At 43.6% G+C, this 23,005-nt stretch overlaps 2 protein-coding genes across 3 annotated transcripts in view; one reads left to right on the plus strand and one right to left on the minus strand.

The window, feature by feature from the left end:
- The window catches only part of ARL6IP6 (ARF like GTPase 6 interacting protein 6), a 47,296-nt gene that overhangs the window by 21,269 nt on the left and 3,022 nt on the right, over positions 1 to 23,005 (minus strand). For both annotated transcript variants that reach the window (XM_060016796.1, XM_060016797.1), the window contains exon 3: positions 3,022 to 3,154. In XM_060016796.1, the coding sequence (XP_059872779.1) occupies positions 3,022 to 3,154 (133 nt within the window). The remainder of the gene's footprint in view (positions 1 to 3,021; positions 3,155 to 23,005) is intronic.
- On the plus strand, positions 19,293 to 22,676 carry LOC132428170 (histone-lysine N-methyltransferase 2D-like). Its single transcript, XM_060015705.1, has 2 exons — positions 19,293 to 19,813; positions 21,886 to 22,676. The coding sequence occupies exons 1-2, from the start codon at positions 19,430 to 19,432 to the stop codon at positions 22,624 to 22,626; spliced, it is 1,125 nt and encodes a 374-aa protein (XP_059871688.1). The 5' UTR covers positions 19,293 to 19,429; the 3' UTR covers positions 22,627 to 22,676.

Below are 23,005 nucleotides of genomic sequence, written 5' to 3' on the forward strand. Positions count from 1 at the left end.
TTCTAATTAGTTAAGCAGACCCGTTAATAAATTATCTTAGAATTTAGCCATCATTTGTTAGATTTCCCTTAAAAGATAGATATATATAATGATTGGTCTTTAAAATATATTTAAAACATTGAAAATTCCAAAGAAATATTCCAATAGAAAGAGAATACAAATATTCCAATAGAATAGAAAATGTTCCAACAAAATGTTAAATAAAAAATGGATTACAAATATGTATATTGTGATCCCAGTTTTAATTTTTAAAAATATGCTAAGAATGGAAAGATATACATTAAAATGTTGTGTCACTTTCTCTAATTATGGGTTTTTCCATTATTTTTCTTTCTGTCTTTTGAATTTTCAACAAAGAACTTATATTACTTTTATATAATCAAAGAAAATATTTATATTAACATCACTTTATTTTAGATAACAAAAGAATACATAACCTATTATAAAGATATTTTTATAAAAGTGTGATATTACAGAATAATAAAATATATCAATCTGATTTCTAAGAAAATACAGTCTGAAGATTTCAACTTTCTCAAAAGGTAGAGAAGTTGTTTCCCTGTACAAGCACTCACTCTACTGGTGACATAGAGAATACTTATATTCTGCCATTTCTGAAGTAATTGCATTATTTTCTACAAACGCTAGAAGGCAGGGTTTTCACTATAAAACAACTGTACCAATCATCACTATTATATGCCTTTCTGGGTCTGTGGTTTCTGTTAATATGTGATCAAATATCACTGTATTTATTATATGTCTTTTTTAGACTGTACTTCTATTAAGCATATGATCATTTTAAATTACAGTCTGACTCTCATGAGATTTAATAGCTGATTTATCATATATAAAATTAACATCTCTACTTACATACTGAAAGGAATTCAAATATATATGTACACACAATGTACCTATTTCAAAACTGCATTTTTTGGATTGTATTAACAAATATGTAAGTCTCTGATCTGATACCATCTCATATTAAATTTGAATGACTAATAAAGACGTTGAAAACTGAGGCCCATCTGGTTCTAGTCTAATAAAAAACGCAAAGATAATTTTTAAGAAATTAGTTAAATACCCTCAGAATTCCAGATCCTTAAGAGAACAGAAATGCTTTTCTCTAACTCCAAAAGCATCTAACATATGAGTCTTAGGAATTCTGGTAGTAGTGGAAGAGAAGCTGAGAGGGAAAATGACATTCCAGGAAGAGAGAACAGCAAGAGTAAAGCCATGGCATCTCAAAAGTTCGTAGCTTATTTGGGGGATGTCAGAATAATCTGATATGTGGCTACAGGAGAGGGTACACTGGAGAAATAGCTGAAGATAAAGTTGGAAAAGTAGAGTAAGGTGGAAAAGTAGAGTAAGGTCACTTGGGGAAGGACTGTTAAGCTATACTTGGGAGCACAGACTTTATTTTGAAGGCAATGGGAAAGCTGCTGAAGGCTTTTAAACCAGGGAGAGCTGTGACTAAGATCTGTTTTTAGAAAGGTTATAATATACAGGACAAATGAGAAGAGTGAAAGCTTGTAGTAGGGGACTTCAAGGAGTGAAGTACCCTAGCCAAGATCTGAAATAGAGCAAAAACACTGTGGGTGCTAAGACAAAGTATTCCAATAACACCTCAAAAGGCAAGAATGACTAGACTTGGCGAAGGGATATAAATACAGTGAAAAAGGGTTTCAAGCCTTGATAAGTGAGTGGATACTTATGTCTTTAAGACAAATTGAAGCTTTAACAATTCTAAGTGCCAGGTGCTTTCTGAATCCAGGTTGCAAAATCTACTTAATACCTGGAAATGTACGACTAGAATTCAGGGGAGAAGTGAGACATAAATAAGTAAAAGAAAAAAAATAAAATTAAGAGTTTTTGTGACTTATGAAAGTAGTCTCATTATGTCATCTATATTAGACTCATACCCCCTATTAAAGTAACTAATTGATGTCAATGAGCAGCAATAGAATATAAATTTGAACTGAGAGCAAAATTAACTTTCCAACTGAATGGTACCCATGTAAACTATGGGATGGTACTGCACCGTTAGGTATAATTTAGTCAATTTAGATTATTAATTAATCATTATCCACTCAAAATACACATAAATGTATTGGCAGGTATGTGATTTATGTTACATTTACAGATAGGGATTTATTAAGATGTTTAAAGTACACTTATGCATTTAATTTGAAGTGATTAAACTTATTTACAGAGTCCCTCAAATAGATTTTATTTTATCTCCACGAGTTGTCCATGGGGTGGGCTGGAACTGGTAGTAACAACAACAGTAACAACTATAATACTCTTAATAACATACATATCATTAACAGAATTTATTTTCTACTCTTCATTCTCTCCCCCCACTCCTTCCACCCTTAGTTTGTAGAATAAACTAGAGGTCTTAGATGCTTTTATTTGGCAATTTATAAAACCTAAGTCTTCCCAATATAAATAAACTAGATTAGAATGCTGATTACTGAATTTTCTGGAACTCTTTGAAACAGAAAATATAGACCAAAGAAATATAATGTTTCACTATGAAAGGTATCTAATCTGGTCTAGACATATAAACTGGGTGCCATAAATGCTTGCTAATTATTATACGAAGTTTAAATCTGAGGAAAATTTCAATCCAATTATTAAGCTGTTACAAGTCTGACTATCTACGCATGAATCTTGTAAAACTTTCATACTGCTAACATTAATTCAGCCTTCATATACTGTTTTAAATGAAATTCCATCCCAAAAGGACAAATAGCCATCAAAGTTTCCTACTTATTAGATTATTCCTTGAATTAATTTTTTTAGACCACCATTGAATTATCTACATACAGAGTTTAAAATATTCTTCTCCACTTATCTAAAGGCTGAGCCAAGCTGAAAACTTTGAGTCATCTGTATTTTATAGATTAAAGACTGGGGCCTCAACGTATTATCTCACAAGCAAGCAGCCTCTTGCTTCTATTTTAGTAGGTTTCAGCAGAATGGCTTGGGAAAAAAAAAAGAAGAAACAGGAATACTTACTTGAACCTGGCAGGTGAAAGAGGAGTAGGAGGAAACATTCCTGGTTCAAAAGAATCAAAATAAGTCACTGTCCAAGAAAAGCTGCAGCAGGAGAATCCGGCAGCTAGGGATATTATAAGTAGAGTCCAGAATCCTTAATGGGAAAAGAAAGGGGAAAACTTGAATTATTAACATCAAAGCAATTTAAATTAACCCAGTAGATCATGTTCAGAAGATCACACGTATTTCTGATCTTCTAAATTATATGTAAGTGATAAAAGAGATATGAGCTTAGTAGAAGCTCTCCCATGTGGAAGTGTAAAATATTAAAGCACAACTGGAAGTCATATCATTGAATATTTTAATTCAATTATAATTTACTATGTGGAAAAGAGTACAAATTCAACTTAAAAATATAACTTTTAGCTTCAGTTTTATAAAATTCAACTGTGGAAAAAATGGCAAAACACTTCACTGTTAAAATGGCTTGCCCTTTTTCATTTAACGTTGTGATTATAGCTTGCTGCCTTTTATTACTTAGTACTAAGCGATCCCTTTCCATACCATGCACTATTGACATATGAATCAATTTTAGTGTCTACTCTTTATAGCTTTCCTATAAACATTACAAACCAATTCTGATTATTTAACCTTGCTCAGTATATGAACAAAAGTTAATGTCCAATTTATAAATGAGCTGGGATCCTAGACTTTATTTTCAGTCACACTGGAGCTGCATTTTGTAAGGGATATCAAGTCAAAAGCACAGTACTACAGGAGTTGCGAGAGAAAAGGGTTAAGAAATGGAAGAATGTGGGGAATAAACAAAGTGACAATAGAGGGAACAATTTAATTTGAAGGATTTTAGATACACATTCAAACTGCCTCCTTAAGACAGTTTACTAAGACACTAATACTGGTAAGTGTGTGTGTCCCAGGCCTCAGTAGTACACAGAGGAAGGAAGGTTGAGAAGACTACAGTAGAGAATGGCTTACGAATTATCAGATTTACTGGTTGCACAAAATGCACAACCAAAGATAGCTTTATTTTAGCAAGAAGCAGGAAAGAAATATGTGCATTGGACCGTCTGTAAACCATCTGAAGCTCAGTAACAGACTGAGCTGCTAAAAGATAAACTCAGAGGAATGAAGTATTAAAAAACCAAGCCAAACAAAAAACTATAGCAAAGTATTTTTGAAAGATGAACCTAATTTTTTTTTCCTGGAAGACCCCTTCCCTTACCCCCTTTTAAAAAGATAATGGACTTTGTATTCACTGCCCCAGAAGAAGGATGTGGCAAAGAAAGGAGAAACAGCTCAGTACCTCTTTGGTTTTCATGTTGCAAAATAATTAAGGGAACTAGTAGGATAGATAGAAGCAGGAGGAGGGTAGATAAAGACAAAACGTCCTGAATAGATAGCAAGGATAATCAACTGACTGGGGTGTAGAAAAAACATTTGTGTAGAACAGGGAGAGAAAGTGAGGGTTTTATCTACAGGTGAGAAAGATTCCCCCATTTTGAAGTGTTATGTGTGTGTATATGGGGAGTCGGTAGTGCTGCTGGGGCTTCCTGGTGGAGCCATCAAGCCACACAACACCAGAGAGGAATTGGAGTGGTGTACAGTATCCTGGCAGATGGACCCAGAGCCAAGCTTGCAGATGCCTCTAAGATGGGGCATAGAAACAGCAGATGGTCATGTGCCTGGAAGGTGCTACACCTGAAAGGCCATCCTGACCAGAATGCAAAATGTTTCAGCAGTAACTCATTTGAGCAAACGTCTTGAGGACTAGATTGCACTCCTATCCCAATATCCTTGCACAGATTCTAGAACCTTGCCCAACCTGTGACTGAGTAGAGAGAACCTTAGTAAAGACTGAGGTGCAACCTTCCTGCCAACCCAGAGACTATATGTTTGGGGACTGCTGTGGAATGATGGAAACGTCTCAGTATCTAAAAACGTGAGAAAGACACAAAATAACCCAAAATAACAAAATGTGAGGCTCCCTAAAGCCCATCAAATTTTTTCACATAGGTGCTTTAACAGAATACCTGCCAAATTTAGTACAAAAATATTCTTGAGTTTTCAGAAATGACTACTATTCCATGATCTAAGTGCTTGCCTTACTTTGGACATTTTAGTTATTTTATATTCATTTTGAATTAATCAACAGTTATATCCCTAATAAAACTCAGGTCACAAGGACAGGGCTAAAAAAGTACATTGCAATATTGTGGTCTAGAAGTGCTTATGCTTCTGAAATTACTCAATTCATGTATGAACAAGCAAAAAAGCCACAGAAGTTGGCAAGTTGCAACTAAATTTTTAACGAGGCCCTACCTTCAGAATCCTGAAGCTACAATAACTTATGTTTTGTAAACCCATTTTACCAAGTGTTAACATAATTTTTAAAAGGTACCTAAAAATGAAGCTAGTCTCCCTTCCCCAATTTACCAACTCCATTCCTGAAAGCAATCATTTAAGAGTTTATTGTTCACCTTTTGTAAATTTATAGGTAATGTAGATAGCCATGTACAAGAATGGGGCCAGTTATATACAAGAATGTATACTATGTATATATTTTCTCAGTTTATTTTCCGCAAATGAGATTCTCAGCAGAAAAACTGTCCTGAACTTTTTCACACAACAATTTTGGAGACCTTTCATATCACTACACATAGCCACAATTCCACTGCATATTTTTAAATTAATTAATTAATTAATTTTGGCTGTGTTGGGTCTTTGTTGCTGCGTGCATCTTTTCTCTAGTTGAGGCGAGCAGGGGCTGCTCTTCATTGCAGTGCACAGGCTTCTCATTGCGGTGGCTTCTCTTTGTTGTGGAGCACGGGATCTAGGCGCACGGGCTTCAGTAGTTGTGGCACAGGGGCTCAGCAGTTGTGGCTCGTGGGCTCTAGAGTGCAGGCTCAGTAGTTGTGGCACATGGGCTTCATTGCTCCACGGCATGTGGGATCTTCCCAGACCAGGGCTTGAATGTGTGTCCCCTGCACTGGCAGGTGGATTCTTAACCACTGTGCCACCAGGGAAGTCCCCATTGAATATTTTTATTATTCCACTTTTTCACTATTAAAAACAATACTGCAAGTAGCATTATTATATTTAACTATAGTTACACAAGGATATCTGTAACAAATTTCTGAAGAACTGCTGTGTCAAAGGATATAGGTCTTTTAAATAAACACACATCCTTCTTTCTTCTCTACAGTTCAATTTTCATCAGTTGATGATATGATGGGAATTTATCTCTTCCATCCTCTTGGACTCAATATTTTCACTTAAAGCAAACATAAGGGTAGGTGGGAGGGACTTCCCTGGTGGTGCAGTGGTTAAGAATCCACCTGCCAATGCAAGGACACAGGTTCGAGCCCTGGTGCAGGAAGATCCCACATGCTGCAGAGCAACTAAGCCCGTGTGCCACAACTATTGAGCCTGTGCTCTACAGCTCACGAGCCACAACTACTGAAGCCCACGCACCTATAGCCCACGTTCCACAACAAGAGAAGCCGCCGCAATGAGAAGCCCACGCACCACAACGAAGAGTAGTCCCCGCTTGCTGCAACTAGAGAAAGCCCACGTGCAGCAAGGAAGACCCAATGCAGCCAAAAATAAATAAATTTATTTTTTAAAAAAAGGGTACGCGGGAAACTCCTATTCTAATCCCTTTACTGGAGTTGTATATTCACTTATCTAATTGGGGAGATCATTTTTCAAAATAATGATTTTTGTTTCAAAGTGTAGTTACTTTTCTAAAAATATGGTAGCAGCTTTGTGTATTTCTATAAAAGCTTCTAGCAAAGAAAGATTATGATATGTTCTAAATATTTTAATGTTATTTAGCAGTTTCAGGCTTACAGTGATGAGATGACTTTTAGAAGTTTTATGAAGTCAGAGATGTGGAAGGTGGTCAGCACATGTTACACGTAAGCAGAAAAAAACAGAAAAACAAAACCCTCCCATATTCCCATACTGGGAAAGGTTTCTTATTAAAACAATGTTAAACAATCAATTACACATTCTTCATAAGATGTATTCCTGCCATAAATAAACAATGGGACGAATTGTGACAGCACATTGCTAATTTCAAGGACTGTTTTACAGTTTGACATTTGAAATGTTTAAACAAAGTAGTATACTATGAAATACAATAATAATAAATAGAAAATAATAAATAAATGTAAATAAAAAATAAAATAAAAAAATAATAAATAAAAAGTGAGGTAGATCTATATATACTGATACAGAATGAACTTCAAGATACTTTAATAAAGGTACAGCATATGCATGATTCCAACTGTTTTTTCTACAACACTGACAAAACCACATATTTTAAATTATCATATATATTCATATTTCTATATACCATATATAGAAAAAGACCTGAAAATATACACAAGTATATTGTATATTGTGTACAAGTAGATTAGTGGTAACCTTTAATTGTCGGAATTTTTTTTGTAGTGAGACTATATTATAACTTACATAACTAACTTATAAAATTAAAAATGAAAATTAAATAGGTCATTTTATGAGTTGTAAAAGCTATAACCAGCTGGCTACTAATAAAAGTTTCGACGTACTCATGCATAAAACTAATCAACAACTTTTAAAAATTTTATCTAAGCAAATTTTTGCAACTTTATCATAAAGCTAGACAGCCTTGGATCTTCAAACTTATTATTTCCAAGTACAGGAGCAGAGGAAAGGGATCTTCCTCCCCTACCAGTGCCACCTGAACACACAGTTGGCGTACAGCAGCTACATTGATAAAGGTCCCTACCCAACTGCCTGTCCACCTGCCACTCAGCTTGTAGCAATTCCACTCCCCTTCCTACTAAAAAGGGTAAAGAGTAGAAGGGGACATTCTGACTGGACCTGGTGAAACTTGAAAACTAAGTAACATCTGTAGTTTCCAACCATGTTAAATCATCATATCCACATGGGAAACTTTAAACTTTTTTATTACGGACAATTTCAAACATACACAAAAGTAGAAAGAAGAATACAATGAAACCCCATATACCTATCACTCACCTTGCAACAATTAACTCATGGCAAATCTTGTTAAACCTGTATTTTCCCCTGAAGCCTGTAATTTTCAGTATACTAGGAAAAATAGTTATCACTATCATCTTGTTCCAACATACCTTTTCCCTTATTTTTTTAAAATAAATAAATTTATTTTAAAAAAGACAATTGTATCCTAAGTAGTCATTTGTTAAATGTCAAATCAGTCATGCAGAACAGACATCAAGTACTATTCAAAAAAGGGCAAGAAAACTGGGGTTACAACTCATCAGGAAATTCTTCACGACTAAGCATGGTTTAAGAAAAAGTATAGACTCTGCATCAGACTCTGGGGCCAGAATTCCAACTTTGACATTTACTCCCTCCATGAATTTGGGTAAGTACTTTAACTTCTCCAAGCCTCCTGTAGAATGGGAATAATGGTACCTACTTTGAAAGGTAAGTAGAAAGGATTAAATGAGGTTATGTATGTAAAGTATCTGGGAGAATACCTGGTTCATGGCAGATGTTCAACAAAGAGTAGCTGTTATTGGTATAAAGGAAGAATAACTTCAGCTGGCCTTTGAAGGATGGCAGGGGTGGGGGAGGGAAGGTAGGCACAGCGTGACCAAGGCCTGGAGGTGGAAATATCTATGTTGGGTTTTGCAGTAAATAGTCTGGCAAAGAGGGTGAGAGTGGGAGGCACGATCAGCAAAGTGGGCACATTTAAGAGGGTGCAGCCTTGAATGCATGGCTAAGGAGGCTAGCATTTCTTTTTTTTTTAATCAATCAATCAATTATTAATTAATTAGGCTGTGTTGGGTCTTCGTTGCTGCACACGGCCTTTCTCTAGGGCTAGTCTTCATGGCAGTGCATGGGCTTCTCTTGTTGCAGAGCACGGGCTCTAGGCGTGCGGGCTTCAGCAGTTGCAGCGCATGGGCTCAGTAGTTGTAGCTTGCGGGCTCCAGAGCACAGGCTCAGTAGTTGTGGCGCACAGGCTTAGTTGCTCCACAGCATGTGGGATCTTCCTGGACCAGGGCTCGAACCCCTGTCCCCAACTGCATTGACAGGCAGATTCTTAACCACTGTGCCACCAGGGAAGTCCTCTAGCATTTATTCTTGTTGGCTAAGAAGACAGTGAACGTGGAGCAGTCCTAGACATAACCTAGGTTAGAACCGAGTGCAGACAAGCCCAGCAAGAGCTACAGTCCTCACTGCTCTAAAGAGCTGTGTTCTCCACCAGGTGCTTCTCACACTGCTGTATGCCTCAGCTGAGGTGAACTGATGTGGCCTTGGACTGGAGAGCAGCCTGTCCAGTAAGCTGTGACTTATGATTAAAAAATGTGTCAGCAAAACTGAGCTGTGCTAATCCAGATTCTTCTTTTTGGAACAAGAACAAGACAACAGCTGCTAGAGCTGAGCAGAAAGGTCTTGAGGCAGACCTGGGGCTGCGGTGTCTGCTTGGGACCACAGGTACCCTGAGGCTAGGAGGATGCCGGGTGATAGAGAGTGAGGAACCTGACATGGATGGATGGTCGGTCAAAACACACAAAGGACCTGCCAAAGGTAGATCCTAGAAAGAGCAGTCCTCGCACCCCTGGCCTCTGCAGCATCCTCCAGCGTCGTGCCCAGCCCGGGACTTTCTCCTGGCCACTGGCCGCCCGCGGCAAGCCTCGTTGGGGCATGCTGCATAGAGACGTGTCCTCCGACGTGCAGTGCAAGGCGCTGGATAAGATGTTCCAGAAGCAGAAGTACATCAACAAGCCCAACCGCAAGAAGCTGGCGGCCAAGCTGGGCTTGAAAGACTCACGGGTGAGGGCAGTCTCCCCAAAGGCCCTCTCCGCACACATTGTACAAATGGGAAGGTTCTCTGAAACTGCTTAGGTCCCACTGTACAGAGGGGGTAAGGTCTAGAGAGGGAGTAAGTGCACGAGCCAGCTTCGTGGAGGCTTCTCGCGATCTATTTTGCCTTATTTTTAATCATTTAATGAACAATTTACAAAAGAATAAAAAGCCTGAAAAAACTGTTAGAAATTTTAATAAGATATAGTAAACCCAAATTTTTATTCTGAGTTTCCCTGATTTAAAAACAAACAAACACACTATAAATGGGCATTTCCTCTAAGTGCAAATAACTGCTTACTATCTTCATGCATGTATCTGGAACATAACCATCCTGTAAATACTGATTTTAGACTTCAGATACATCTCTAATTGGTTATAGCTTATTATTAGTTTTGCTTTTTCTTTATGCACTTGCATCATCAAAACACAATGCTTGAAGGAATTTTTAAAATCTTTCATGGCTTATAAGACATGGAAGACAACCATCTTTGCTCCATAATTTGTATAACATTTTCACTTTTAGATTTATAAACAATTTGAATACTCAATCCAATGATTTTTTTTCCATTCCTTTCCAGTCACCTTCCATTAGCATTTCTCTCCTTACAAACAGTATCAAATAAATTAGCATGCACAGATTCATAAAAGATAAAGACTGTTATACATTCTTTTAGCAAAAGGGGATGGTTCTTGTTTTTGCCTGAAGTCCTTTCTGTTGAATGACTAACTGGATAAGAATACTATAGTTTTCTGAAAAGAATCAGATGGTAAAATATCTTCAGCTTCACTTGCCATCAGGTTTCTTTCACAACTACTCAACTCTGCCGTTGTAGCATGAAAGCAGCCATAGTCAATATATAAAACAAGAGGCAAGGCTATGCTACGATAAAACTTAATGTACAAAAACAGGTAGCAGATCAGATTTGGCCCAGGGGCCACAGTTTGCTGACCTCTGCTCTGGAGTATTCCATCATGTTATTCTTTTTAGCATAGTTGAGAATAATTGATGAGTAATATTAGATGATTCCTAAAATAATGAAATAGCAAAATGTTTCCAGATACAGGAAAATAAGGTCATTAAAATCTTATAATGTATCTTAGGTTTATAAAAGGGCCAATACACAAATATGGTAATTTCAAGATCAAATATGCTTTATTTTATAGAAAAAAATATAACTCAATTTTCTCTTTATTTTCTGGAAGGTCCCCTAAGAAAAAGTAAATGACATGAAATAATTCTTACAAATAGAACTGCTCAAGAAAATTTAAAAATGAAGACTGGGTCCAATGGACCCTGATGGCATACTGAGCATGCAGCCAATTAACTGACTTTAACTTTGATTCAGGAGATAAGGATAGGGTCTGAAATTTTATAAATGCAAAAAAAGAAAATCTTCAGGTTTTTGTTTGTTTGTTGTTGTTGATACGCCTGGGGGATGGGAACTACTAGACCAGTGGTTCTTGTAAACTAGCAGCATCAGCATAACCTAGAAACTTATTAGGAATGCAAATTTCTGGGCTCTACCCCATACCTGAATCAGAAACTCTGGACCCAGTGCAGCCCAGTAAAATGAGTTTTAACAAGTTTTCCAGGTGATTCTGATGCTAGCTAAAGTCTGGCTTTGTTAGCCTCAGAAACATCCCTCCTGATCACCAAAGTTGGGCCAGGCAGTATCACACTAACAATAACAAACCAATTTCTTGAGATTTAGAGGTCCTAATGTCTGGTTCGCATTACTGCTTTTACGTGTTAAGAGGAGATCTGCAATGATTTCATGACTAATAATTTAGCTGCACACTGATAATTCTTGCTAATAACCTGTACTGCTTCTGCCTTGCTACCATGCCTAAACTATCTCATGGTTTAGAAGGGAATATTTTATACTGATGGATGCAGGATAGTTGGGAATACCAGGTGAAACAACACATTTCTGGCATACTGTAAAAGTTCAACAGTGTTGTTAATTGTTGAACGTGTTATTCACACTTGCATAAACTTGTGCTTTCTTTTTAAACAAAGTTTTTCTCTTTGGGAGTTACAGTCATTCATTATAAAGACTAAAAAGAGATTTTAAAAAAACTATTATTCCAAAACCCATTTTGGTTGTATCCTTCTAGTCTTTTGGGGCTTTTGTTTTTCTCTTCTTTTTTGCCTTGGTTCTTTTACTGATATGAGTAAGCAATTACACAATTTTACAAAGACTGTGCTGCAGAATAGGATAACATATTTGTAAATTTTTAAATTAAATATTAGAGTTACTCCACCCAGCTGCAGATAGCACTGTATCATTTCCTTAATAGACTGTGGGCTCAAATTACAAGGTTCGTACATTCCCTAAAAAGCTCAAGTTCATGGTTTCAATCATCTTTCACTGCAAGGAAGAAACTGAGTGAGTTGCTCCCAACTTGTGCCTTTCTAAGGGAATGGGTCATTTTGCAACACACCCTTTCTCTTGGAAATTTTTACCATATTTCTAATGTTCTGTATCATGAAATTATGATGATAAAGTCTCACTTATCACTCTGCAGAAGAAAAGTAATAAATCATCAACTCTTTAAATTAGCTGGCTTCATCTCTGATTGAACTCAGTATATGTCAGTCATCTCTGTAAATGTGTAGAAGCCTGGAAACATCTCAGGCATAAAACAGGCAGTAAATGGGCAGCTAAAAAATAAGAATAGCCCTTGACACTGCAAGATGCTAGGAATCTGCTCCTAGCCACAAAAGGGACTTAAAGGTAACTATTAAGCAGTAGGTGTCAAGAAATGACAGGCACCAAAGATCAAGTTTAAAAGCTTTTTAGACATTGAAGAAACTCCATCAAATCTGATTACAATTTCTGTATGACGCTATTTACAATGTTTATAAAAGTACTAGACCTACATTTAACTTGGTAACAATATTCTTAGATTAAGTACTTTCTGCTAAAGGCAATTCCTTCTATTTTTCTTATGTACTTATTTCAAGTTTGCCTCAAATAAAAGGTCATTTTATCATACTTTATATTGACTAGGAAAAAACGCAAAAATTGGAAATAGGGCTGTGTGAAATGTGGTAAAATTTGGGAAAATGTGACAGATACAAAAGCCAATGTGCAAAAAAGAAACAACTCAATGTCTTATATGATTAGTTCAATCCACTTGGCCGGAAAATAACTTCAAGGAGGAATGAGTGGAATGTGATTTTAACTAAATAATCAGAAGTTTTATTTTATTAATCTCCTTGAAAAACAGGCTTACAGTAGTGGATGGTTTGCAGGATAATTATAAAAGGAAAGCCCTAAGAACTCTGCAGTGTGACTCTAATGCTACCCAGGGAAGATTTGGGGAGTTGAGTTCTAAAATCAGCTGATAGTATTAATCACACCTCCCTGGCTGGGCTACCTCACTAGTGAAGATGAACACTGTGACAGCCTAATCCTGTTAGCCATTAGGATCAATTAACTCTCCAAAGGCACTTATACAATGCTCATCACGAACCCTTTTTGAAAAACTATAAACAGGTCTTCCCATGAATATTTCTTTCAGAGAAACAAGGATGACAAGAGAATAGCAGTGTCTCAGGTCCTTAAGTTTCTTAACAGGCATTTAGGCTTATATATTGTTGCCTGTTAGTCCTTAGTCAACTCTCAAGAACTTTTAACTACTTTTGAATACATTTTTAAAAACTGTGATTCTGGCCCTGCAAAAGTATTTCTCAAACTGTGGTTTATCAGAACTTGTAAAAAAATGAGGATTCTTAGGTCCTACCCTGGGACTGAAACAAAGTCTAGAGATGATTTTTAAAAGAAAGCCTGGTGATTCTTACACATACCAAAATGAGAATCACCGCTATAATCTGCTCTTACTGAGCTATGCCAACATTGGACTAGGATTAAACTGCAATAAAAAATATTTGTAGTGTGCAAAATTTTTATCAGTCTGTCTAGAAAGAAAACTGTTTCATGGAGAGTAGTTACTGGGCTCACATTTGTTTCTAAAAACCAACCCACTTTCAAACAAGAATTGAGGCAGTGTATGCATTAAAATTTAAACATTAGTCACTGAAATATAAAGATAACAACATGTATAGACAGTACTATGATTAAAGAAAGGTAATACACAATCAACATTACATTTAGCTGTGAGGTTCCTAGTAGACAAGACAAAATAAATACAATGAAATACAACAGTAAAAAAAAAATCAGTATCATCTGATAAAAGGCTGCATTCTGATTTTTCTGAATGGATGACTTCAACAAGAATGTTTATTACAAATTCTGGATTCATGTGAAAACTTTTACATCAATTGTAAAAACGTAAGGATACAATTTTATAGGCATTTCCTCAGCTGTAATTTGGTAATCTTGCCAACTATTAAATAGCAAGTTAGAATTCATGTCTAGTTCTTACGATTCAGTTTCTACTCCAGCAAGAGTTGACAGATCAATAAATGCTGTGAAAAGCCTTAAAATCTTGGTTGTTTTTTAGAGATGAAACAGTTTAACAACACACACTGACAAAATGGGTAACTAAAAAGTACGTGTTTTTGGAAGGCCAGCAGGTCCGGGGAAGGGCCCAGGGAGCCAGACGGAACCCCCACCAAGGTGGTTGATGGAGCCGACCCACAAGTGGCATCAGCCCGGGACGTTCCACCTGCCCAGGAAACAGACCCGGGACTTTCCACTTGGCCCCGGCTTTCGCGCTCCCCGGGGGGCGAAACCAACGGCTCTATGGCTTTCCCGCTCCCCGATTTCCCGCTCCCCGAGGGGCGGAACCAACGCAACCGGCACCGACATTGCCACAACACCCGAGAGATTACCAAAAACGGGGCTGCTTCACACAGCAAGCACCTCCCCTGCGTCCACCCCTATAAATTTGGTTCGTGCCTGCACCCGGGCGCGACTTCCCTGGCCCCTTTCTCTCGGACCAGTGAACCTCGCCTGGGAGCGTTCCCAAATAAAGCTTGCTTAAGTTCTCCTCCGTTTCTTGGTGCCGTTCCTTACATTTGGTGCCGAAACCCGGGAGGGGTACCCAGCCCCACAAATTACCGCGGGGCCACCCCTCACACCCCCTAGGGGACGACCGGGGACCTCTGCTCACCCACCCGATCCGGCAGAAGCGGGGTAAGTCCCTCCTTCGTTCCCCTCGACCCCCGGGGTCCCTACCTACCGGACTCCCTGTCCTTAGCCGCGGCCGCGTCAGGGAGTCCTCCATCCTCCCTGAGCCTCGAGCGGTTGTGGAGACGTCCCAACCGCCTGACTGCTCTCCGATCTGCCGTGACCAGAGATTGAGACCAGAGACGTCTCTCTCTTTCTCTGTTCACCCGGGGACAGACCGGAGGTCATGGGGACCTCAGAATCTAAACCAGATCCTAAGACACCCCTGGGGGTGTCTCCTGGCCAACTTTACAAAACTCGGCTTTTCTCAAGACCTCCGCCGCAGGCGGCTCATATTCTATTCCACCGAAGCCTGGCCACAGTACCCTCTAGACAATCAGTCTAAATGACCTCCTGAAGGGACTTTCGATTTCAACATCCTCCGCGATTTAGACAACTACTGCCGCAGGACGGGCAAATGGTCCGAGGTCCCCTATGTCCAGGCCTTCTGGTATTCACGCTCCCGCCCTTCCCTCTGCGTCGATTGTTCCACTTCCCAGATCCTTCTTGCCAAACAGACATCTCCTACATCCAAGCCCCTAAATTCCTTTGACGATGACCCCTCTCCACTAGCCGACCCACCCGAATCTCTCACCTCTCCCCACTCCAGAGCTCCTCTCCAACCCCCACCCTACCCTGGACCGGCTCCTCTCCCTCCCGCTCACTCCAGCGCCCCCCACCGCTCCCCCGCACCAGGCAATCTCCCCCTTAGCCCCGCCTTCCCCCGCTTCCTCTCCCTCCGTCGCTCTCCCACCACCACTCTCCTCGCCAGTGAGCTCACACACCCGCTCTCACCACCACGACTCCCAGGACCCAAACCTTCTCTGTCCCATAAGAGAGGTGGCCGGAGCGGAAGGATTAGTTAGAGTTCATGTTCCCTTTTCCCTCCAAGATCTCTCTCAAATATAAAAGCGATTAGGCTCCTTTTTCTGCCGACTCTTCCCGCTACATCAAAGAATTTCGCTACCTCTCTCAAGCTTACAATCTAACCTGGCACGACATCTTTGTGATCCTATCTTCTACTCTGACCCCCGACGAGAGGGAAAGAATTCAAACTGCTGCCCGAAACCACGCAGATCAGGTCCACCTCACTGATAACTCTATGCCCGTCGGAGCCACTGCCGTTCCTGGCACCGATCAGGGCTGGAGTTATCAGTACGGCCAAGACGGTCGCCGCAAACGCGATCTAATGATCCAATGCCTCTTGGCTGGTATGCAGGCTGCCTCCCACAAGATTGTCAACTTCGAAAAACTAAAAGAGATAACCCAAGAGCCCAATAAAAATCCGGCCATCTTCCTCAACCGCCTTACAGAGGCCCTAACTCTCTACACCCGCTTGGACCCTGACACCCCCGGAGGCGCAACGGTCTTGGCCACCCACTTTATCACCCAATCAGCCCCTGATAGCAGAAAAAAACTTAAGCGGGCAGAAGACGGCCCCCAGACTCCCATCCGAGACCTGGTAAAAATGGCCTTTAAAGTCTATAACGCCCGTGAGGATTTGGCAGAATCCAGCCGACAGGCTCGGATGCACCAAAAAGTGGCCCTCCAGACCCAAGCCCTCGTAGCCGCCCTGTGGCCGGCCATCTCCCATAGACAACATCCACGGGACCCGCCAAAGGCAACCCCACCAGGGGCCTGCTTTAAGTGTGGAAAAGAGGGACACTGGGCTCGCCAATGTCCCAATCCCCGGCCTCCTTCCAAGCCCTGCCCTGGCTGTGGGCTAACAGGCCATTGGAAGAGTGACTGCCCTATGGCCGGCCCTCCCTCAGCGCCTCCACGCGGAGGGCAAACCGACCCAATGGCCCTACCTCTCGAACTCCTGGGATTGGCTGACGATTGACAACACCCGGACTCGAAGACCCCCAACACCCTCGCCGAGCCCAGAGTAACGCTACAGGTAGCAGGTAAGTTCACCTCATTCCTGGTGGACACGGGGGCTACCTATTCGGTCTTGCCTACATATTCCGGGCCAGTTTTTCCTTCCCAGGTCTCGGTTATGGGCATCGACAGTAAGCCATCCTTCCCCTTCCAGACCGGCCCCCTTTCATGTTACATCGAGAGGTTCCCTTTTACTCATTCTTTCTTAGTCATACCGTCCTGCCCGGTTCCTCTGCTAGGTCATGATGTTCTCTTCCAATTAGGGGCCTCTCTCCAAGTTGCCAAACTTGACCCTAAGGCCCCCTCCTCTCAACTCCTGCTCCCCCTCCTCGGTCTGGCAGCGGAACCCTCTCCCTCCTCTCTCTCTTCTCCCATCCTCCCCAATCTGATAGACCCCCAGGTCTGGGATACTTCAAAACGCATACTAGCAACCCACCACCCCCCTGTCCTAATCCGTCTTAAAGACACCTCCAAGTTTCCACCCAGGCCCCAATTCCCCATTTCTGAGACTCATCTAAGGGACTTGCGACCTATTATCACCAGACTCTTAGATCAGGGGCTCCTCGTCCCCACGGACTCTCCCTGCAACACCCCTATCCTGCCTGTCCGCAAGGCCTCAGGAGATTACCGCCTGGTCCAGGACCTCCGACTGATCAATGAGGCGATAATTCCCCTCCACCCAGTCGTGCCAAACCCATACACTTTGCTCTCCCATATTTCCCCGTCCACCACCCATTTTACGGTCCTAGATCTCAAAGACGCCTTCTTTTCAATCCCCCTACACCCTGATTCCTATTTCCTTTTTGCTTTCACCTGGACAGATCCGGATACCCAGGCTTCCCGCCAGCTCACCTGGACAGTTCTTCCCCAGGGCTTCCGCGACAGCCCCCACCTCTTTGGCCAGGCTCTGGCACGGGACCTCGCTTCCTGCCCTCTCACCCCCAGTATAGTCCTCCAATACGTGGATGACCTCCTCCTCTGCAGCCCATCTCTCAGCCTCTCAGAACAGCATACTGCTGATCTCCTCAATTATCTCGGCTCTCGCGGCTATCAGGTCTCTCCAGCCAAGGCCCAACTGTCTACACCCTCAGTAACCTACCTGGGAATCCACCTTACCCCCACAAAAAAGAGCCTGACAGCCGACCGCACCCAGGCCATCCCCAACCTCCAACCTCCAGAGACAGCTGACCAGATTCTCTCCTTTCTGGGCCTAATAGGATTTTTCCGACACTGGATCCCTAACTTTGCTCTTCTTGCTAAACCCCTATATTTAGCTGCTAAAGAAACCCCCCAAGGACCTCTTACCTCTCCCTCCACTGTTCGACGGGCCTTTCTCACCCTCAGAGACACCCTGATATCCTCCCCTCCCCTGTCTCTGCCTAACCCAGACCGTCCTTTCCACCTCTTTGTAGATGAACGGGTCGAAATAGCTACTGGACTCCTTGCCCAACCCGTAGGGCCTTCCTATCGCCCCGTGGCCTACCTCTCCAAATAACTTGACCCAACCATTCGGGGATGGCAACCACGCCTCCGAGCTTTGGCAGCAGCAGCCGAGCTGACCAAACAAACACTCAAACTGACTCTGGCCCACCCGCTGACTGTATTTTCCTCTCACCGACTGGCCGACCTCCTCGGCCATAAGTCTCTCTCTCTCTCGGGCCCCTCTCGCATCCAGGAATTCCACCTGCTGTTCATCGAAAACCCTGCCATCTCCCTTGACCTCTCCCCCCGCCTAAACACGGCCTCCCTCTTGCCCATTTCCGACACGGGGACCTCCCCTTCCCACTCCTGCCCCCAAGTTGTAGAGGCCCTCAGCCTGCCGAGGGAAGGACTCTTTGATACTCCACTGTTAAACCCGGACCGCACCCTCTTCGTAGATGGCAGCTCAATACTCGGCCCTGACGGACGCCGCCGGGCAGCCTACGCGGTAGTAACCATCTCAACCATTATCGAGGCCAACCGCCTCCCAGAAGGGACAACCTCTCAAAGGGCTGAACTGATCGCACTCACGCGGGACCTTGACTTCTCTAAGGGCCAAAGGGTCAATATCTATACAGATTCTAAATATGCCTTCCTGATTGCACACAGCCATTCAGCTCTTTGGAGGGAGTGTGAAGTTTTGACCACCAAGGGCTCCCCGATGGTCAACGCCTCCCTCATCGCAAAACTCCTGGATGCCCTCCAACTGCCTGAGGAGGTGGCAATCATCCACTGCAGGGGCCACCAGTCTCCCTCTAACCCAATAGCACAAGGTAACTCAAAGGCCGACTCCGTGGCCCACAAGCTCACCAAAGGGGCCCCTCCAGCTCTGATCTTGTTCCTCACCTCAATCCAACACGCATATGACCCCCACGAAGAGACAGCACTACTATCCAAAGGGGTCCACAAGGACAACAAAGGATGGATTTTTATGGACAACAAAGTTGCCCTCCCTTCAGCTCAAGCGGCCAGCCTCCTATAAGACATCCACAAGTCCCTACACATTGGCCCAAAGGCAATGTTCCGTTTCCTAGATCCCTTCTTTTATATGCCTGGACTCAGAGATGCCATCTCAAAAACTCACGCGGCTTGCCAGACTTGTGCGTCCATCTCTCCACAAGGAGGCCTACGGCCCCGAATTCCTACTCACCAGATGCGCGGACACCAACCTGGCAAGGACTGGCAGATTGACTTCACCCACATGCCCTGCTGTAAACGCTTCCAATATTTCACCTTTTCAGGTTGGATCGAGGCCTTCCCAACGGCCCGAGAAACAGCAGATACGGCCGCCACCATTCTTCTCCAACATATCGTCCCCCAGTTTGGCCTGCCTATCTCCATCCAGTCGGACAACAGACCCGCCTTCGTCTCTCAGGTGGTTCAGCAGGTATCCGAGGCTCTTCAGATCACCTGGAGACTCCATATCCCTTACCACCCCCAGTCATCTGGTAAGGTTGAACGTGCCAACGGGATCTTGAAGGACCACCTCACCAAGCTGTCCCTTGAGGTCCATATCTCGTGGCCCAATTTGCTCCCTCTTGCCCTTACCCGAATCTGAGCCTCACCTCGGACCCCTACTGGTCTCAGTCCATTCGAACTGCTCTACGGCCGCCCTTTTCTCCTCCATAACCTACGAACCCAAAACCCACCCCTAGCTTCCTACTTCCCCTACCTGTCTCTGCTCCGCCACCTTCTCCGTGAACACACTGACCACAACCTGCCGACGGTCACTGCCTCTGAAACTTCCCCTCTCCCTCTACAACCTGGCGATAGCATCCTCCTCAATGAATTACACCCCCAATCTCTCAAGCCACGGTGGACAGGCCCCCATACGGTGATCCTCACCACTCCTACGGCAGCCAAACTCTTGGGACACCCCTCCTGGTACCATGTCTCCCGCCTTAAAATGGCCCCAACTCCAGAGACTTGGACGGCCCAACCGCTGGGTCCCACAAGACTACGGCTTGTCTGTCACCCTGTCTCTCCTCCTGCTGCTCCTCCTGCCACCCAGGACTCACCAGATGTCCCTATGGCGCTTCCATGTCCATGGGACATGGCAAGCTAAAGGTCGGACCCACACTCGAGTCTTGGGCACGGGGGACTGCCAACCAGATGGGTGCCAGGCCCTGGTGACAGTCCAGATCCCCATCTCTAACACAGAAGGTGTTCCCCTGGGTTGGTCCACCCCCGCTGTCTGCTTCACTTACGATCAGACCAGAGACTACTGTCAATGGTGGGATGAGACCTATGGGGGGTGCCCCTATCACTCATGTAACATCCATGTGGCAAAACTAGATACCAGGAGCTCGCTCCAACAATCCCACCTGCTCACCACAAATGGCAAGGGTCAATTATTCATTAACATCAAAGATCCCTGGGACACAAGATGGGTAAAAGGGGTACAAGGAAAAATCTACCGGTGGGCAACTGATGCCTACCCTGTGGGCTCTATCAGGGTCTTCCGCTCATACGTCAGAGTGATCCCTGAAATTATCCAGCACTTGAGCGAGCAGGCCACCATGGTCCAGGAGACAGAACAGGCCCTAGAACGCCAATTACCCCACCCTGACCATAAGACGGACCCTTTTTCTTGGTTGGCCCTCATCCGCCAAGGGGTGCAAATGCTTAATCACACCGGAATAGGCAACATCTCTGACTGCTTTCTATGTGTCTCACTTAGCCGACCACCATTAACTGCTGTCCCACTCGACCAGCCCTTCACCTCTACCCTCCTTAATTCCTCCCAGAACTTACCTTTTCCCCCTTTAAGAGTCCCCATATTCCTTGATTTAGAAAAAAAGAACCTCACAATTTGCTATGGCAGCCGACCAAACTTAACTAATGATGCACTCCCTTGCAACTCATCCCTCCCTGTAACTACGCCAATGGGGGCCCCACCAGGTCTGTTCTTTTGGTGTAATGGCTCCCTTACAAAAGAGATCAACTCTTCCTCCCCCTTTCCATGTATCCCCGTCACCCTTGTTCCACAGCTCACATTATATGGCGAAGCTGAATTTCTCTCACTTACCACACAACTCTTCGGCCGACAGAAAAGGGCCATCTTTCTCCCTATGGTAGCAGGCATTTCCCTCGCCTCCTCCCTCGTTGCTGCAGGCATCGGGGGAGGAGCCCTGACACACAGTGTCTCAACATCCCACAACCTAGAAGAGAAACTCCAGCTAGCCATTGAGGCCTCTGCCGCCTCCATCACCTCCCTCCAGCGCCAGATCACCTCAGTAGCCCGAGTTGCCTTCCAAAACCGACGCGCCCTGGACCTTCTGACAGCCGACAAAGGAGGTACCTGCCTCTTCCTACAAGAAGAATGCTGCTACTATATCAACGAGATAGGGGTCGTTGAGGACAATGTGGATGCTCTCCGACGCTTAAAAGAAGAACTCCAACGCAGGCAGCGACAATCCACCTCCCCCATCCCCGACTGGTGGCGGTCCTGGCTGACACCAATCCTAGGCCCCTTAATCCTTATCTGCATCCTATTCATGCTTGTCCCCTGTTTCCTCAGGTTTCTCCGCAATCACATACAAGAAGTATCTCGGGTGGCGGTGAATCAGATGCTACTCCACCCATATACCTTACTACCCACAGAACCCCCCGCTGCCGCCCTCCCCTAATCTCCGGACTGCTGGCCGCCCGACTCCCCTCCAGCGCCCCATACAGCAGGAAGCAGCCAGAGAACAAACGTCGCCCCATTACACCAAAGAAGTCAGGATGTAAGGCCAGCAGGTCCGGGGAAGGGCCCAGGGAGCCAGACGGAACCCCCACCAAGGTGGTTGATGCAGCCGACCCACAAGTGGCATCAGCCCGGGACTTTCCACTTGCCCAGGAAACAGACCCGGGACTTTCCACTTGGCCCCGGCTTTCGTGCTCCCCAAGGGGCGAAACCAACGGCTCTATGGCTTTCCCGCTCCCCGATTTCCCGCTCCCCGAGGGGCGGAACCAACGCAACCGGCACCGACATTGCCACAACACCCGAGAGATTACCAAAAAAGGGGCTGCTTCACACAGCAAGCACCTCCCCTGCGTCCACCCCTATAAATTTGGTTCGTGCCTGCACCCGGGCGCGACTTCCCTGGCCCCTTTCTCTCGGACCAGTGAACCTCGCCTGGGAGCGTTCCCAAATAAAGCTTGCTTAAGCTCTCCTCCGTTTCTTGGTGCCGTTCCTTACAGTTTTCTCATGCAAGAAGTTGAGACAAGCATAGACAAGTTTTCATGGGACAAGCAAACTACGTTGTTTGTAATCTGAAGATAAAGGTTCCCCTTCTGCAAAATCAGGTGAACTATACCTTGTATCACCATGAGGACTTTAGCCTTGAGGAGGCAGTTTAAATAGGTTAGCTAAGATTGGAGGAGGGAGCAACATGTGGCCTAGGAGGGCAACCATTTCCCACCCGCCCCACCCTAATTCAGAGTGGTCAGCCAAAGAAATTACAGCAAACAGGAGCAAAACATACCAGACAGGTCAAGTTCTGAAGTCTTCATAATCATTTTGGCGCAGAGAGAAATAAAGATAAATAACAACTGAATTTTTCACTACAAACCTGTAAACTGCAGCATTCTACAGACATACTATAGAAACTCAGGTTGACTCTTTCCTAGTCATGATTAACCTGTGTAAGTATGCC

The sequence above is a fragment of the Delphinus delphis genome, chromosome 7, assembly GCF_949987515.2.
Source record: "Delphinus delphis chromosome 7, mDelDel1.2, whole genome shotgun sequence".
Taxonomy (NCBI): Eukaryota; Metazoa; Chordata; class Mammalia; order Artiodactyla; family Delphinidae; genus Delphinus; species Delphinus delphis.

Excerpts from the sequence above, each read along its gene's own strand:
- LOC132428170 (XM_060015705.1), top strand. The coding sequence starts at position 19,430 with ATGCCATCTCAAAAACTCACGCGGCTTGCCAGACTTGTGCGTCCATCT. Across the intron at positions 19,814-21,885 it reads TTACCACCCCCAGTCATCTG|GTTTCTCCGCAATCACATAC; the intron begins GTAAGGTTGAAC and ends CTGTTTCCTCAG.